Source organism: Phacochoerus africanus, chromosome 16 (assembly GCF_016906955.1).
Source record: "Phacochoerus africanus isolate WHEZ1 chromosome 16, ROS_Pafr_v1, whole genome shotgun sequence".
Lineage (NCBI taxonomy): Eukaryota > Metazoa > Chordata > Mammalia > Artiodactyla > Suidae > Phacochoerus > Phacochoerus africanus.
The window spans coordinates 37390404-37407050 of record NC_062559.1 but is presented as its reverse complement, the minus strand read 5'-3'; the positions used below and the strand labels follow the sequence as shown (position 1 = coordinate 37407050).

General features: G+C 43.9%; 1 protein-coding gene across 5 annotated transcripts in view; it reads right to left on the bottom strand.

The window, feature by feature from the left end:
- AOAH (acyloxyacyl hydrolase) overlaps positions 1 to 14170 on the bottom strand; it is a 180790-nt gene extending 166620 nt beyond the window's left edge. The window contains exons 1-2 of one of the 5 annotated variants that reach the window (XM_047763049.1): positions 14026 to 14167; positions 13582 to 13737 (exon numbers count right to left, since the gene is read on the bottom strand). In XM_047763049.1, the coding sequence (XP_047619005.1) occupies positions 13582 to 13708 (127 nt within the window). In that variant the 5' untranslated portion in view covers positions 13709 to 13737; positions 14026 to 14167. Of the gene's footprint in view, positions 1 to 9736; positions 10641 to 13581 lie in introns of those variants that run through there. The other 4 variants (XM_047763047.1, XM_047763048.1, XM_047763046.1 and 1 more) reach the window with 4 other exon arrangements.
- Between the last annotated feature and the right edge of the window lie 2477 nt (positions 14171 to 16647).

The following is a 16647-nucleotide window of genomic DNA, read 5'->3' as shown; positions in this document are numbered from 1 at the left end:
GGACTGGAGCTCAACTTCTCCCCTAAAAACAACAAAATTCACAACTAAAGACTGAGCAATCTTCAACCATATGGACAAGAAACCTTAAAAAAGATATCCTACTCCAGAAGAAAAAGAGGAAGATGCATCAAGAGGTAGGAGGGGCGATTTCATGATATAAACAACCCCATACCTCCCAGGTGGGAAGCCCCACAGACTGGAAACTAACTGGTTCACAGAGACTCACCTACCGGAGTGAGAGTTCTCAGCCCCACATCAAACTCTCATGTGTGGGGATCTGGCACGGGGAGAAAGAGCCCCTGGAGCATCTGGCATTGAAGGCCAGTGGGGCTTGTGCAGAGGAGCTCCACAGGACTGGGGGAAACAGAGACCCCATTCTTAAAAGGTGCACACAGACGTTCACATGCACTGGGTCCCAGGGCAAAGCAAAGTCTCCATAGGAATCTGGGTCAAACCTGACTGCAGTTCTTGGAGGACATCCTGGGAAAACAGGAGTGAACGTGGCTTGTTGTGAGGGAAGGATATTGAAGGCAAAGCTCTCAGGAATATTCAGCAGCTGCCTTTCTCTGGAGGGGGCCATTTTGGGAAAATCAGTCAGCTTTTGCTGAGAAGCCCCAGGGCAAACAACAACCCAGGTGGGATCACAGCCCCACCCCTCAGTAAAAAGGCTCCCTAAAGACCCCTCAGGCACACAGCTGCCTCTAATCCCATCCAGAGACTAAGCCCCACCCACCAGAGGGATTAGAATCAGCTCCACCTACCAGTGGGCAGGCATCAGCCCCTCCCATCAGGAAGCCTACAGAAAGCCCCCACACCGACTTCAGCCACAAGGGGGGCAGCCACCAGAAGTAAGAGAGGCTACAACTCTATTATCTGTAAAAAGGTCACCACACCAAAAACCTATAAAAGTGAAAAGACAGAGAACCATAACTCAGATGAGGGAGAAAGGAAAACCCCCAGAAAATCATCGAAGCGATGAGGAGATTCTCAGCCTCCAGGAAAAAGACTTTAGACAGCTGATGCTGAAGATGATGCAAGACATTGGAAATAAGCTTGAGGCAAAGATGGATAACTTACAGGAAACACTGAGCAAAGAGATACAAGATACAAAACTTAAAAAAGAAGAGTTGCAAACTGCAATAACAGAAATAAAAAATTCATTAGAAGTGGCTAACAGCAGAATACAGGAGGCAGAAGAATGAATAAGCGAGGTGGAGGACAGATTAGTACAAATTACAGGTGTGTAACAGAAAAAATAAAAAAGACTGGAAACAAATGAAGAGAGTCTCAGGGAACTGTGGGACAACGATAAATGCACCAACATCCGTATTATAGGGGTGCAAGAAGGAGAAGAGAGAGAGAAGGGAACAGAAAAAATATTCCAAGAAATAATAGCTGAAAACTTCCCTAACATGGGAAAGGAACCACCCACTCAAATCCAGGAAGCACAACAAGTACCATATAAAATAAACCCAAGGAGGAATACCCCGAGACACATATTAATCAAACTAACCAAAATTAAAGACAAAGAGAAAATCTTGAAAGCAGCTAGGGCAAAGAAACAAGTAACATACAAGGGAACCCCAATAAGGTTATCGGCAGATTTTTCAGCTGAAACTCTGCAGGCCAGAAGGGAGTGGCATGATATACTTAACGTGATGAAAGGAAAAAACCTCCAACCAAGATTACTCTACCCAGCAAGGCTCTCATTCAGATTTGAAGGAGAAATCAAAACCTTAACAGATAAGCAAAAGCTGAGAGAATTCAGCAACACTAAACCAGCCTTATGACAAATACTAAAGGAACTTCCCTAGGCAGAAAAGAAAAGACAGCAACAGGAAACAAAAATTCCACAAATGACAAGGCTCACCAGTAAAGATATATATACAGTAAAGATATGACATCATCCATGCACAATTATACCACCAGAATCAGAAATCATGAGAAGAGGTGGGTACAAATGCAGGACACTGGAGATGAACTTGCAATTAAGAGAACAACAACTTAAAACAATCTCATATACATATAGACTCTTCTATCAAAACTTCAGAATAACTGCAAACCAAAAATCCACAATTGATACACAAACAAAGAAAAATCAACTCAAATACAACACTAAAGACAGTCATCAAACCAGAAGAGGAGAGAACAAGAGAAGAAGGAAAGAAAAAAGAGCAACAAAAACAAATCCAAAACAGTTAGTAAGATGGCAATAAGAACATACATATCAATAATTCCTTAAATGAAATGGACTAAATGCCCCAACCAAAAGACATAGACTGGCTGAATGCATACAAAAACAAGATCCATATATATGCTGTCTTCAAGAGACCCACCATACGTCTAGGGACACATACAAATTGAAAGTGAGAGCATGGAAGAAAATATTTCATGCAAACGGGGATCAAGAGAAAGCTGGAGTAGCAATACTCATATCAGACAAAATAGACTTTAAAATGAAGACTATTTTAAGGGACAAGGAAGGTCACTACATAATGATCAAAGGACCAATCCAAGAAGAAGATATAACAATTTTAAATATCTACGCACCCAACATAGGTTCACCACCATATATAAGGCAACTGATAACAACCTTCAAAGAACAAATCAACAATTAACACAATCATAGTGGGGGACTTTAACACCGCACTTACAGCAATGGACAGATCAACCAGACAGAAAATCAATCAGGAAACGCACGCCCTGAATGAGGCATTAAACCAGATGGACTTAGTAGATATTTATAGGACATTCCATCCAAAAGCAACAGAATACACGTTCTTCTCAAGTGCACATGGAACATTCTCTAAGATTGATCACATCCTGGGCTACAAATCCAACCTCGGTAACTTGAAGAAAATTGAAATCATATCAATCATCTTTCCCGACCACAACGCTATACGACTGGAAATCAACAAGAAAAAAACTGCAAAAAACACAAACATGTGGAGACTAAACAACATGCTACTAAACAACCAATGGATCACTGAAGAAATCAAAGAGGAAATTAAAAAATACCTAGAAGCAAATGACAACAAAGATGGGACACTCCAAAACCCATGGGATGCAGCAAAAGCTGCTCTAAGAGGAAAGTTTACAGCAATACAAGACTGCCTCAGGAAACAAGAAAAAGCTCAAATAAACAAGCTAACTTTACATCTAAAGCAGCTCGAGAGAGAAGAACAGACAAGACCTAAAGGTAGTAGAAGGAAAGAAATCATAAAGATCAGAGCAGAAATCAATGAAATAGAAGCAAAGAAAACCATAGGAAAGATCAATGAAACAAAAAACCGGTTCTTTGAAAAGATCAACAAAAGTGATAAAGCCCTAGCCAGACTTATCAAGCTAAAAAGAGAGAGGACTCAAATCAATAAAATTAGAAATGAAAAAGGAGAAGTAACAATGGACATCACAGAAAGACAAAGGATCCTAAGAGACTACTATATGCAACTATGCACCAATAAAATGGAAAACCTAGAAGGAATGGACAAATTCTTAGAAAAGTACACTCTTCCAAGACTAAACCAAGATGAAATAGAAAAGACAAATGGACCCATCACAAGAACTGAAATTGAAACTGTGATTAAAAAACTTCCAACACACACAAGCCCAGGGCCAGATGGCTTCACAGGTGAATTCTATCAAACATTTAGAGAAGAGCTAACACCTCTCCTTCTGAAACTATTTCAAAAAAACTGCAGAGGAAGGGATACTCCCAAACTCATTCTATCAGGCCACCATCACCCTGGTACCAAAACCAGACAAAGATGCCACAAAAAAAGAAGACTACAGGCCAACGTCACCGATGAACTCCGATGCAAAAATCCTCAACAAAATACTAGCATACCGCATCCAACAATACATCAAAAGGATTGTACATCATGATCAAGTGGGATTTATCCCAGAGATGCAAGGGTTCTTCAATATCCACAAATCCATCAGTGTGATACACCACATTAACCAACTGAAGAATAAAAACCAAATGATCCTCTCAATCGACACGGAAAAAGCCTTTGACAAAATCCAACACCCATTTCTGATAAAAACCCTTCAGAAAGTGGGCACAGCGGGAACCTGCCTCAACATAATAAAGGCCATATATGACAAACCCACAGCGAACATCATTCGCAATGGTGAAAAGCTGAAAGAATTCCCGCTGAGATAGGAACAAGACAAGGATGTCCGCTCTCGCCACTACTCTTCAACACAGTTTTGGAAGTCCTAGCCACAGCAATCAGAGAAGTAAAAGAAAGAAAAGGAATCCAAATTGGAAAGGAACAAGTAAAACTATCACTATTTGCAGAGGACATGATACTATATCTAGAGAATCCTAAAGACTCTACCAGAAAACTGTTAGAGCTCATCCACGAATTTGGCAAAGTTGCAGGATACAAAATTAATACCCAGAAATAGACAGCATTTCTATACACTAACAATGAAAGAGCAGAAAAGGAAATTAGGGAAGCCATCCCGTTCACCATCACATCCAAAAGAATAAAATACCTAGGAGTAAACCTACCTAAAGAGACAAAAGACCTGTACTCTGAAAACTATAAGACACTGATGAAAGAAATCAAAGATGACACAAAGAGATGGAAAGATATACCATGCTCGTGGATTGGAAGAGTTAATATTATCAAAATGACTATACTACCTAAGGCAATCTACAGATTCAATCAATCCCTATCAAACTACCAAGGACATTTTTCACAGAACTCGAAAAAAAGATTTTAAAGTTTGTTTGGAAGCACAAAAGACCCAGAATAGCCAATGACATCCTGAAAAAGAAAAATGGAGCTGGAGGAATCAGGTCCCCCAGACTTCAGACTATACTACACAGCAACAATCATCAAAACTTTATGGTACTGGCACAAAGACAGAAATATAGATCAGTGGAACAGGATAGAAAGCCCAGAATTAAACTCACACACCTACGGCCAACTCATCTATGACAAAGGAGGTAAGAATATACAATGGAGAAAGGACAGCTTGTTCAATAAGTGGTGCTGGGAAAATGGGACAGCCACGTGGAAAAGAATGAAATTAGAATACTCCCTAACACCATACACAAAAAGAAACTCCAAATGGATTAAAGACCTAGATCTAAGACCAGACACTATCAAACTCTTAGAGGAAAACATAGGCCAAACACTCTCTGACATAAACCATAGCAACATCTTCTCAGATCTACCTCTTTGAGTACTGACAATAAAAAGAAAAATAAACAAATGGGACCTACTCAAACTTCAAAGTTTCTGCACAACAAAGGAAACCCCAAACAAAATGAAAAGACAACCCACAGAATGGGAGAAAAATCTTTGCAAGTGAATCAACTGACAAGGGATTAATCTCCAAAATTTATAAACACCTTCTGCAGCTCCATACCATAAAAACAAACAACCCCATCAACAAATGGGCAGAAGATCTAAACAGACAGTTCTCCAAAGAAGACATATGGATGGCCAAGAAACACATGAAAAGATGTTCAACATCACTCATTAGAGAAATGAAAATCAAAACCACTAGGAGGTATCACCTGACACCCACTAGGATGGCCATCATCCAAAAGTCTACAAACAATAAGTGCTGGCGAGGGTGTGGAGAAAAAGCAACCCTAGTACACTGTTGGTGGGATCGTAAATTGGTGCAACCACTGTGGAAAACAGGACGGAGATGCTTCAGAAAACTAAACATAGAACTACCATATGATCCAGCAATCCCACTCCTGGGCATCTATCCAGAGAAAACCATGACTCGCAAAGACACATGTACTCCGATGTTCACTGCAGCACTCTTTGCAATAGCCAAGACGTGGAAACAACCTAAATGTCCATGGACAGAGGAGTGGATCCAGAAGATGTTGTCCATATACACAATGGAATAGTACTCAGCCATTAAAAGGAATGAAATACCGGCATTTTTAGCAACATGGATGGACCTAGAAATTATCATGCGAAGTGAAGTCAGCCATACAATGAGACACCAACATCAAATGCTTGCACTGACATGTGGAATCTGAAAAAAGGACAGACTGAACTTCTTTGCAGAACAGATGCTGACTCACAGACATTGAAAAACTTATGGTCTCTGGAGGAGACAGTTTGTGGGGTGGGGAGATGTGCCTGGTCTGTGGGATGGAAACCCTGTGAAATTGGATTGTGATCATCATTATACAACTACACATGTGATAAATTCATTTGAGTAATAAAAAATAAATAAATAAAAAATAAATAACCCCTCAACCCTGAGCTTACACTTTGTCTGTTAATTTCTATTATATATTCATGCCTATTTGGTGAATCATTTTGGGACTAAGTCACAAAAATTCTCTTCTGCAATAAATATTATCTGATGTTCAGTTTGAAGACTTGTTTAAGCATTTCTGTGAGTGATAGGCAGAATGATAAGATTTCTGCCTCTTGATATAAAGGCCTTATTTAATCCTCTCCCCTGAGTGAGGGCAGAACCTGTGAGTGTGACTTGGTATCACATCTATGATCTTGTTCTGTTCTATGATAAGAGAGATTTACATATGCAATTAAGGACTGTAGTTTAGTTGAGTTATCAAGGTTATCTTGGCTGGACTCAGCATAATCAGGCAAGCGCTTTTATTGTAGAGTTTCTTTCCAGCTGTTCTTAAACAAGAAAGAAATAGCTCCGACTGATCCTAGCTGACAGCTAGCAAGCACATGGGACCTAAGCCCTGCAAATCCAAGAAACGGAATGCCACCAACAACAATGAACTTGCCAGAGAACCTGAGTCTCAAATCACACTGCGGCCCTTAGGTGACATCTTGATTTCAGCCTTGTAAAACTCTGAGCCAAGAACCCAGTTGTGTTATGTCTAGACTTCTGATGTGCATAAACTGTGAGATAATAACTTTATGTTGCTTTAATTAAAAAAATTTTTTTTTAGTTTGTCTTTTTAGGGCCATACCCTTGGCATATGGAAGTTCCCAGGCTAAGAATTGAATTAGAGCTGTAGCTGCCAGCCACAGCCACAGCCATAGCAATGCAGGATCCAAGCCACGTCTGCAACCTAGGCTGCAGCTCAGAGCAAGGCCGCATACTTAACCCACTGAGCGAGGCCAGGGATGGAAGGCACATCCTCATGGATACTAGTCAGATTCATTACCACTGAGCCACAAAGGAAACTTCCAATTTCTGTTGCACTGCAATGGATGAACCTGTGGCAATCTATCACGCAGCAATAGAAAGCTAAAACACTAAGAAATCTGTTTTCATAAGTGAATCATCCCTTGAGATAGCCAAGATTTGAGAATTTGTATTTACACAAGCTATATATTGGCATGTAATTATTCAGTTTATTCAGGCCTCTTTGCCTTGCAGTATGTTTAATTTCAGGACCTAGACAGCATATTCACAGTATTTTTTCCCTGATTTCCAAAAGAATACATAATCACAACCCCTTTGGGTCCTTACTATGTACCAAGCACAGTTCTAAGACCTTCATGTGTATTTACTCAGCCCTGCACACCACCCTAGGATGTAGGTCCCATGTAATCTCATCTTACAGATCAAGCTTGTCAGGTGCAGAAGGTGGAAGCTGTGCCCTTAATGTACAGAGTAGCAGAGCCAGGCGTCTGACCCCAGAGCCCAAGCTCCCTTCTTCTGAACTATCATGTCTCACTATTATTTCTGCAAGCTCATCTAGAAAATGTGGAAAATTCAGAAATGCACTGAAAAAATATAACTGCAAATCATTTCCATTCTCGTCACTCACAGATAACCATACATCCACTGTTAGCATTTTGCTGCTCACTTTATCTGGGAAAATAACTATATCCATAAAGAGATGGGAACATTATAACTTTATGGGGAATTTTACTCTGCTTAAGGCTTTGCAACTCTCTCTCCGCCCTTCTCTTAATACATTTAAACTATGATCTAGTTTACTGCCCTTCTTCCCTCCAAAAAAGAAATTTATTCACTTTCTTCCTGAAGAAAAGCACACTGCCCCCTTGGATTCTGTTGGTTTTGCTCACTTTGTGACCTCTCCCCAGAATCGTGGACCTCTCTCTAGAGTGTCTTTGTGGTCTTTCTCAGCAGGGCCACAATCTCAGAACAATCCAGAAAAAAAAAAAAAAAAAGGCATATGTGAGTTTAGTGAAAGCTGAGATGATCAGAAATCTACCATCTGTGCTAAGGCTGGGGGTAAATTCTACAATAATCTAAATATAAAAGTAGAGGCTTAAGGAGAGGAGAAGGGTGAAAAGTGAGGGACACAGAGAAGAGGGCTGCAGCTGGAAACCAGTGAACATCTGGCTATAGTTCAAGGGTGTGCAGGGTCGGCAAGCTGGGAGGTGAGCAGCAGGTCAGCAGGGACAGACTTTGGACTCTGCCAGGACCAGCCTAGCTGGGAGCTGCACCAGTCACAACGCTCCAGTGTGGGAGCTCTGAGGGCCCAGAACCCTAAGTGTCACGGTGAGACACAACCCTCCCCAAGAACTGACAGCAACCTTCCGAGCTGGCGGAAGAAGGAGAGCCCTGGATTGCCCAGGGGAGACCAAAACTAAACACATGGTAGAAAGATGAAATGGTTTCAGCTCCCAGCAGCAACGGAAGTGGCTTATGAAGTGTTCAGACATAGAGAAATGGAGAAAATGAAATTTCTGTATATGTGAATTGTGATCCTAAATTTCCAACCTTCTCTGCTGGCTCTGACTATATCTTTCCTATTTTTGTCAGTGACTCTCATTTTACCACTCTTGTTGGCTTGAAACCTCTGGACCACTTCTTCCTCTTGATCATTCAAACCACAAAGTCATCTCTGACCATTTTGTGTGTCACGTGGGGGCGGAAGAAGGGGTTGTAACGCACTCTGAGGGCATTTTATAGATTTAACCAAACATGAATGAAGGGAAAAAGGTTGGTTTTTTCAAACCTGTAAAAAAGCTTACTGAGCACCAAATTGTGCTTTAAAAAACCCTCAAAACTCAATAAATTAATTTCAGTGTCAGTGACTTAGAAACTCAAGGATTACTTTGCCCTGAAATCACCCATGTAAAGAAAATTATGTTTTGCAAAAATGAACATGGCTTATTATTGATTTTGAAACATTTGAAAAGTGGCAGAGAGAGGCCCTGCCTGTTCAAGCAGAGTAGAATCATGGTGATCAAGCAAGATGTACACGTCAGTGCAAAGGAATTATGGCAAATTGGGAAAGAGGCCACTGGGGCTTCGCACATCTTAGGTCTGATTTTGGAATGTGTTCCAGGCCATGCCCTCCAGGTCTGCTGGTTGGCTCCCAGCTACAAAGCCTCCTCTTAGCACAGGAGCCAGGGTTGTTTGTTTACCACTGGGATGTTGGCTCAATCACTCAATCACTTCTGGAGTATCTCTCAAGCTCCCCCGCCACCCCCCACTCCTGTGAGAACTGCCCCCTCATTCCAGGGCCCTGGCAGCCACATCACCGCATCTCCTCTATGAGCTCTCCTCACCCGCCTCTGATTCAGTGGTTTCAAGACTCAGCTCAGATTCTTTCTGCTGGGAAGCTGGACTGGGGAGAGTCCATGTCTGTGTGGGCTGAATTAGCACATGCAAACTGACTATGACAGTCAATGAGTTTGAAGGTGTATACTCTGGTTTTGCCTCTGAAAGTTGCTCGGGTTAACAGAAGCCCAACCACAATTCCTTCTCTCTCCCCCCACCCCACCCCCCACCGACCCTCAAGAGGCACTTCCTCTTCCCACCACCTGCCAGCAAGTGGGCTTACCTCGCTGCTTCTAAGACACTTGCACTTTTGGCACGAGAGAGTCGGAGCACCCACAGGTCGCCTTTCAGGAGAGGCCCCCTTCCTGCCAGCTCCTGGGGCCTCGCACTGGATCCTTCTCCAGGCACTGTCTCCACCACGGGGGCTCACCCCCGGCGGTCTGTTCGCATCCAGTGACTGTTCAGAGTGGGGCGCCAAGGCCCATCCACTGAGAATGGCTCTGACAAGCCATTTGAGCTCTGGAGTTTGCCAGGGGCTTGACCGAAGCTTTCTTTTTCTTTCTTGGTGGCTACAGCACAGCTCACCTTCTCCTGCCTGCACCTGCTGCCTTCACTCCCTCACAGGTGTTTCCCCTTCAAGCCCGCGTCAATAAACTCCCCGCACACACATTTCTGAGTCCGTTTTCCCAAGGAACCTTCTTCAAACAGTAAGACACCAGTTCAGACCACCTGCGGCACCCGGCTCAGCATCGTCAGTGTTGATCGCTTGCGGACTCCTTTCTCCTGATCACGACGACAGGCAGACAAGCCACCCAGGCAGGGGGAGCCACAGTTTGTGAGTTTGAAGCAGAAAAGCCAGGACCGGGCCCAAGGACAGCCTCACCTATAGACATCGGGCAGAGGGCAAAGCCACCTCCTTGTCGTGCACTGAATGAGGGCATGACGCGTGGAGGCATGGCATCGAAATCAGAAGCTTTGCAGCCACTGAACAAGAAATGGTGACGGGAAAAGCCGTGGAGCATGCGCAATAAAAACACCCAGGTCGCTCTGCGCTTTTCCGGGGCGGTGCTCCACCGGTCAGGGAAAGGCAAGGGAAAACGGCTCCTAGAGCGCATGTTTCCCGGCTTCCGGGAGCCGAGTGCGCAGGCCTAGGAGCTGACCTGCCACACCCCAAACTCCCCCTCAACAAACGGTCCGTCCCATGGAGCTCCTGTCATGGCGCAGCGGCAACGAATCCGACTAAGAACCACGAGGTTGCAGGTTCGATGCCTGGCACCCACACAGCGGGTTGACGATTCGGTGTGGTCGGGAGCTGTGGCGTGGGTCACAGATGCGGCTCTGATCTGGTGTGGCTGTGGCGTAGGCCAGAAGCAACAGCTCCGATTTGACCTCTAGCCTGGGAACACTCCACCATATACCACCGTAGGTGCGGCCCTAGAAAGACAAAAAGACAAGCGTTCCATCCCTAGTCAAAAAGACACCCACCCAAAGAGTTAAAAACAAGAAAAAAACGGGGACCAAAAAGACCTGCAAGGTGTCCCTCACAGGGAGAATCCTACACTCATTTTTGTGTCCTTTCGTTTTTGCCTTAATAAACTGCTTCTTTATTCTCTGCGCTTCAGCCACCGTGTAATTTTTTTTCCTTTGTGCTCCTTGCCCAAATTCTAAGACCAGTTGAACAGGAGCCAGGACTTTTTTCTTTTCTTTTTTTTTTTTGGCTGCACCAGCAGCTTGCAGAATTTTCCGGATAGGCCAAGGATTGAACCTGAGCCACAGCAGTGACAACACTAGGCCACTAGGGAACTCCAAGAGTTCGGACTTAGGATAAAGCTTTTCCAGTATCAGATTGGTGTGGAAATAGGTGCTAACTCATCATCAAACCTAATCAACAATAGACTCTGAGCTCTTGGGGCTGTGGAATATTTGTATGGGCAGCCTGGGAGAATCCAGACAGCTGAAAATTCCCTGACACTCCCCATCAAAAGGAGGGATCTGTGTCCCTCTCCTTGAGTCTGAGTGGAGAGATGTGTGATTGCTTGATCAGTACAAGATGGCAGAAATGATACTGTGCCACTTTCCAGCCCCAAGCCTCCTTCCTGCTGTCCACCATCTTTCCTCTCCCTCCCTCTCTTCCCCTTCCCCCCAACCCCTGGGCTGCCATGAAAGAAGTCCGGCTACACTGAGACTGCTGTGTAAAAACTCTGATAGACATTCCCAGCTGAGCCAGCCTTCTAGCCATCTCCTTCTCCAATGTGCCAAACCTATGGAGTGAAGCTAACTTGGATCATTCCAGACCCGTCAGTCTACCATCTGAATACCACCTAGTGACCTCAACCAATCCTACATGCAGCAGATCACCAGCCAGACTCTGAAAAATTCTTGACCCACAAAATCATGATAGAACAGAAAGGTTATTTTAAAATTTGTTATGCAATATGGATAACCAGAACAACCCCATCTTGGAATCCCCTCCACACCTTTTTCTAACTCTCTTGCCTCGCTGGCAATGAGAACGAGTCAGGGAAGGGAATGAATATCTCACATCTTCTCTACAGCTACGGAGGCCCAGGTATCTTAGATGACTTGCATAAATCTAAACACTCGATTTGCAACTCTCCTAGAAGTACAATTGGTTTCACTTAAGCCTTTCTCAGGTGTGTTTCCATTGGTAAGCTTTAAGGGTTTATTTTGAGGAAATGGTGGTAAATAATTATTTGGCAAAACTAAGTAAGAGGACCTCCCAGGTTCCAATGAGGCCACAGATCCTTGCTTCTAGACCTGAGAATAGATTGGCAGGGAATCTGGGTCTCAATGTTTTAATTATTATTATTATTTTCGTCTTTTTAGAGCCACACCCACGGCATATGGAAGTTCCCAGGCTAGGGGTCTTGGAGCTGTTGCTGCCGGCCTATACCAGAGACACAGCAACGCCAGATCTGAACTTTGTCTGTGACCTACACCACAGCTCACAGCAACGCTGGATCCTCGACCCACTGTGTGAGGCCAGGGATCGAACTCCAAACTTCATGGTTCATAGTCAGATTCGTTTCCGATGAGCCACGACAGGAACACCATCAAGGTTTTAATTTAAAGGAGACTTTGAAACCAGAGTTGTGTTCCTTAACATGTATAATGACCCCAAATCATGGTTTTTCAAGAACTGTGACTAATTTAGATATTTTTCTCTACTGTCTTCAGAAATTATTCATATGTATCACAGGCCGTGTCCAAATTTTTTAGTTGTTAAGGAGTGGCCACCATACGTATCTCTTGAGTTCTTTTTCTGGCTGCTTAAACCTGAATTCTGTTTTGAGATCTACCCATTGAATAGTTGCTACTCAGATTCTGAATCTCCTTGGCTCCATGGAAAGAGCTGACACTGTTCTGGGATCTGCGGGTACAATATAATATCAAAGATCTGCCCCTACTTATACTCCTCTCAACAACAACAAACAACAACAACTTGGAAATAAAATACGTCAATAAAGGATAAGTGAAAAAGCTATATCTCAGTCAGTGTGCAGGGCTGTCCTTTTACTGTCACCTCTAGACTCCCTGAGAGAAAAGAAGAAAACGAAGATTGTTGCATCCTTCCTGTGTGTGGAACACCACAGATCGTATATGATCTTAGTTCTGACAACATCCTTATGAAGTAGATCTCGGAAGCCCTGTCTCATCAATAAGAACACAGAGGCAGGAAAGTGTTAAGTTGCTCAAAGCTTCACAGCCAGTAAAGGATGGAGCAGAGGGGGGAGGGGGTGGCAGCAATTTAAAGGCCAAAGACATCTTCTTTCTGCTGTGGATTGCTGCCTACTGTCCTGAAAGGCAGTAAGAATTTCAGGCTCTTAAAATTGCCCATCTGGGGGGGAGAAATTCTGACCACCAATGAGATGGAAGACTTTTACGACTAATTCACACTGGCAACTATTTATCACACGCCTATACACACCTATGTGCCTATAAGGCGAACGTTGATTCTAAGACTCAAAAGTTCTCTATGCTGGTGAGGTCACGGCTGCCTCACTTGGAATCTTAGAGCTCTGGATGTTATTAAATAAGTGATCTACTGTGCAAGCAAGGTCTCTGACCCCATAGTCCACATTAAAAATACATGGAATGTTTACCTACCTATACAGACATGGCCATTGGAATGTCTGGTGCTGGGCTGGTCATCATAGGCTGGAGAGGCGGAGGTGTGAACGGTCAGAAGAAAGATCAGAGGAGCTACCGTAAGGACTTTCCTCGGAGACTTCATCTCTGAGCTGTGCCCCAGGAGAGACTAGGCTGGTGACAGAAAGTGCCAACTAAGGGAGGCTGAAGTCGAGGCGGAAGAATCGATCAGTCTCTCTCCCCTTTTCTTCTGTCCTCTGACACACACACCTCACTTGCACACATGCACTCGCCTACACACTTTTCAGTAAGTGTGAAGGGAATAAACACACACGCCAACACTCACAGACCCACTTCTCACTAGAGCAGAAGCCTGAGAGAGCACCCGGTCTGGGAAGAGCTGGAGGAGCCCCTGGCGTGCAATTCTTCTTCTAAGCGCCAAACTGCAGGAAAAGGAAAAACCTGGGTTGCAGCTGTGGCAGCAACGAGGACGTTTGTGCTTCAGCTGAAGTCAGTTGCCGTGAACCTCGGGAACCTCCAGGCTTGCCGGAATCATCCTGCGGGCTGGGGAGGCGGCCCTTCCTCTTTCGTTCTTGCAAAACAAAACTAAACTAAAACCGAAGAAGCAAGCCTCAACCACAAACACACATAACCCTTCAGCAATTTGATCAGCAGGGTTCACACAGTGTAGCAATTATAATTGTTATACTCGGAAGTTATTTAGTTTTGCTCTAAACAGTTTTCTATGCTGAGGTCAGGCTCCTTATTTTGTTGCTAAAGAATAGTTTGGTCAAGTAGTTATTTTCTCCTGGAGACGTCAGACTATTCCTTGAAGCGTCAAGTTTTTCCAAAGCCTTTCATTGGTGTGTTCAAAAAATGGAAATGAGACAGGAATGGGGCTGTCAGCACAGCTGGATGTTCCACCTCATTAGAATAAAGATGTGCCGAAATTAACCAATTCTTATTTACCTGGCTGTGCACGAGGCCAGACTTTTCTCCAGAATCGCAAAATGTGTTTACATCTCTTATCTGCAAATGATTTATTCATTTTTAAGAGACTGATTTTCTGTTTTGAAGATGAGAACTGAGTGCTATTTTTCTAAGGAAAAAAAAAAACACAAAACAATAAAAACTAAACCAGATCACGGGTAGCGAAAAGACATATAATTTATATGTTTTGCTCTAAAAATAGGACCCAGCGAAGTCATATGCCATTCTCAGATGAGAGAAGGGGAAGGGGGAGAAGTGCCACAGTCTAGATCAGCCTGGGAGATCCTGCCGTTTTTATTCTCCCTGGTTAGGCTCTGAGGAAATCTCATTATAACTTTATGAAATATTATCAAATTATCAAAATTGGTAGAGATTTCTCTTCCTCCTCTCCCTCCTGTTTTTACTTAAGGAACAGCATTTTAAGTAGCAAATAGAATTTTAGAGTTGTATTCTTCCCGGGATGTAGGAAATACCAGTTTTCATGGTTTGAAGATTGGTTATGTAGGCATTAGTTTTAACACATGCCAATTTGTCAAAGGGCTGAATCTGTGGCAGAGATAGCATACAGCAGAGCGTTTTCCTCCTTAAGCCCCCAGCACTGCTTGGGCCAAACAATCTCCCAGGGCCATTGCTTGAAGCTGAGCTGCTGGTTTGCAAGCTCCCAGACCTTGTGGTCAAGGGGAGCTCTGGAGGTCACCCCGACCCCCACAGAGGTCAGACCTAGAGAAGATCCTGGGGAGGCAAAATAATAGAGTTTTAATAATACTGACTGCAAAGACAAAAAGACATGTTCTGGAGTTCCGGTCATGGCGCCGTGGAAACGAATCAGACTAGAAACCAGGAGGTTGTGGGTTCAATCCCTGGCCTTGCTTGGTGGGTAAAGGATCCGGCATCGCCATGAGCCGTGGTGTAAGTCGCAGATGCGGCTTGGATCCTGTGTAGCTGTGGCTCGGGTGTAGGCTGGTGGCTATAGCTCCAATTAGGCCCCTAGCCTGGGAACCTCCATATGCTGCGGGTACGGCCCTCAAAAGACAAAAAAGACAAAAAACAAAAACAAAAAACCCCACACATGTTCAACCATCCTATCCATGGTTCACTTGTGAGTCATGTATTAGAACAGTAATGTACCCATTCTATACTTTAGTTTTCTCATTTATATTGAGATGATAATAAGATGGTCCTACAGTTTGCTAAAGGACTAAAATAATCCAGTCCCCATTGCTCAAAGGAGTAAAATAGACAATGTATTCATACTATAAAGCAATGTGCCCAAGAAGAAGTGCTTAGTCAATCAAAGCGTTGGTTACTATCCCAGCAGGAAAATGATGAAATCTGTGCCCCAGGCCAGACTTTGGGAGAATTCTAAGACACCCCTGATAGTTGCAGGCCAAGATGTAGGAAAAGGACACAAGCTGCATTTACTGAACAACTTCTGTGTGCCAGGCAGCCCTCCAGGAACACAGAGTCTAAGAATACCCACCTGTAGGTGGGTGAGGGATGGTCACACAGCTTTGGGAGGAGCACTTGGTAAAGGCTTTCCTAAGGGTCTTCCAGGTTTATAGCTGTGATCGGGACTGGACTATCTCAGGGTGAGAAGGATGTCTCAGTGTAAGGCTGTGTGCAAGCTGCAGGCTATTGTCACATGTGGACCCACCCACAGCCACTCCAGGGATGGTCATCCTTAGACAGCCTGGGATGCTCAGGTGTTGGGAACCTGGGCTTAGCTGTGCAGCAAGTGAGCCAGTGCCTCACCATTTCCAGTGCTGAGATTCCTCAGCTAGAAGGGAGTGTCATGGCACTCTTCAATATTTAGTAGGTTTTCCCTAAATGGAAGTGATTTTCATGCTTGAAGGGTTTGTTCTTGTCTGGCAAGATCAAAAGAGGAACACGGAGGTCAGGAAGTGATTTTTCTAACTGATGCTGAAGTAAGTGCACGTGCCCATACACCACTAAACAAACCTTCCCTCCGGTCACTGGTCACCGGTCACCAAGTCGAAGGCTCCTCCCATTTGCACAAGCAGCCCAAGGGGTGCTTGGGCTCAGCTCCTTCCACAGGGCCGCCTGTGTTCATTGAGCATTGAGTGCAAATGACCT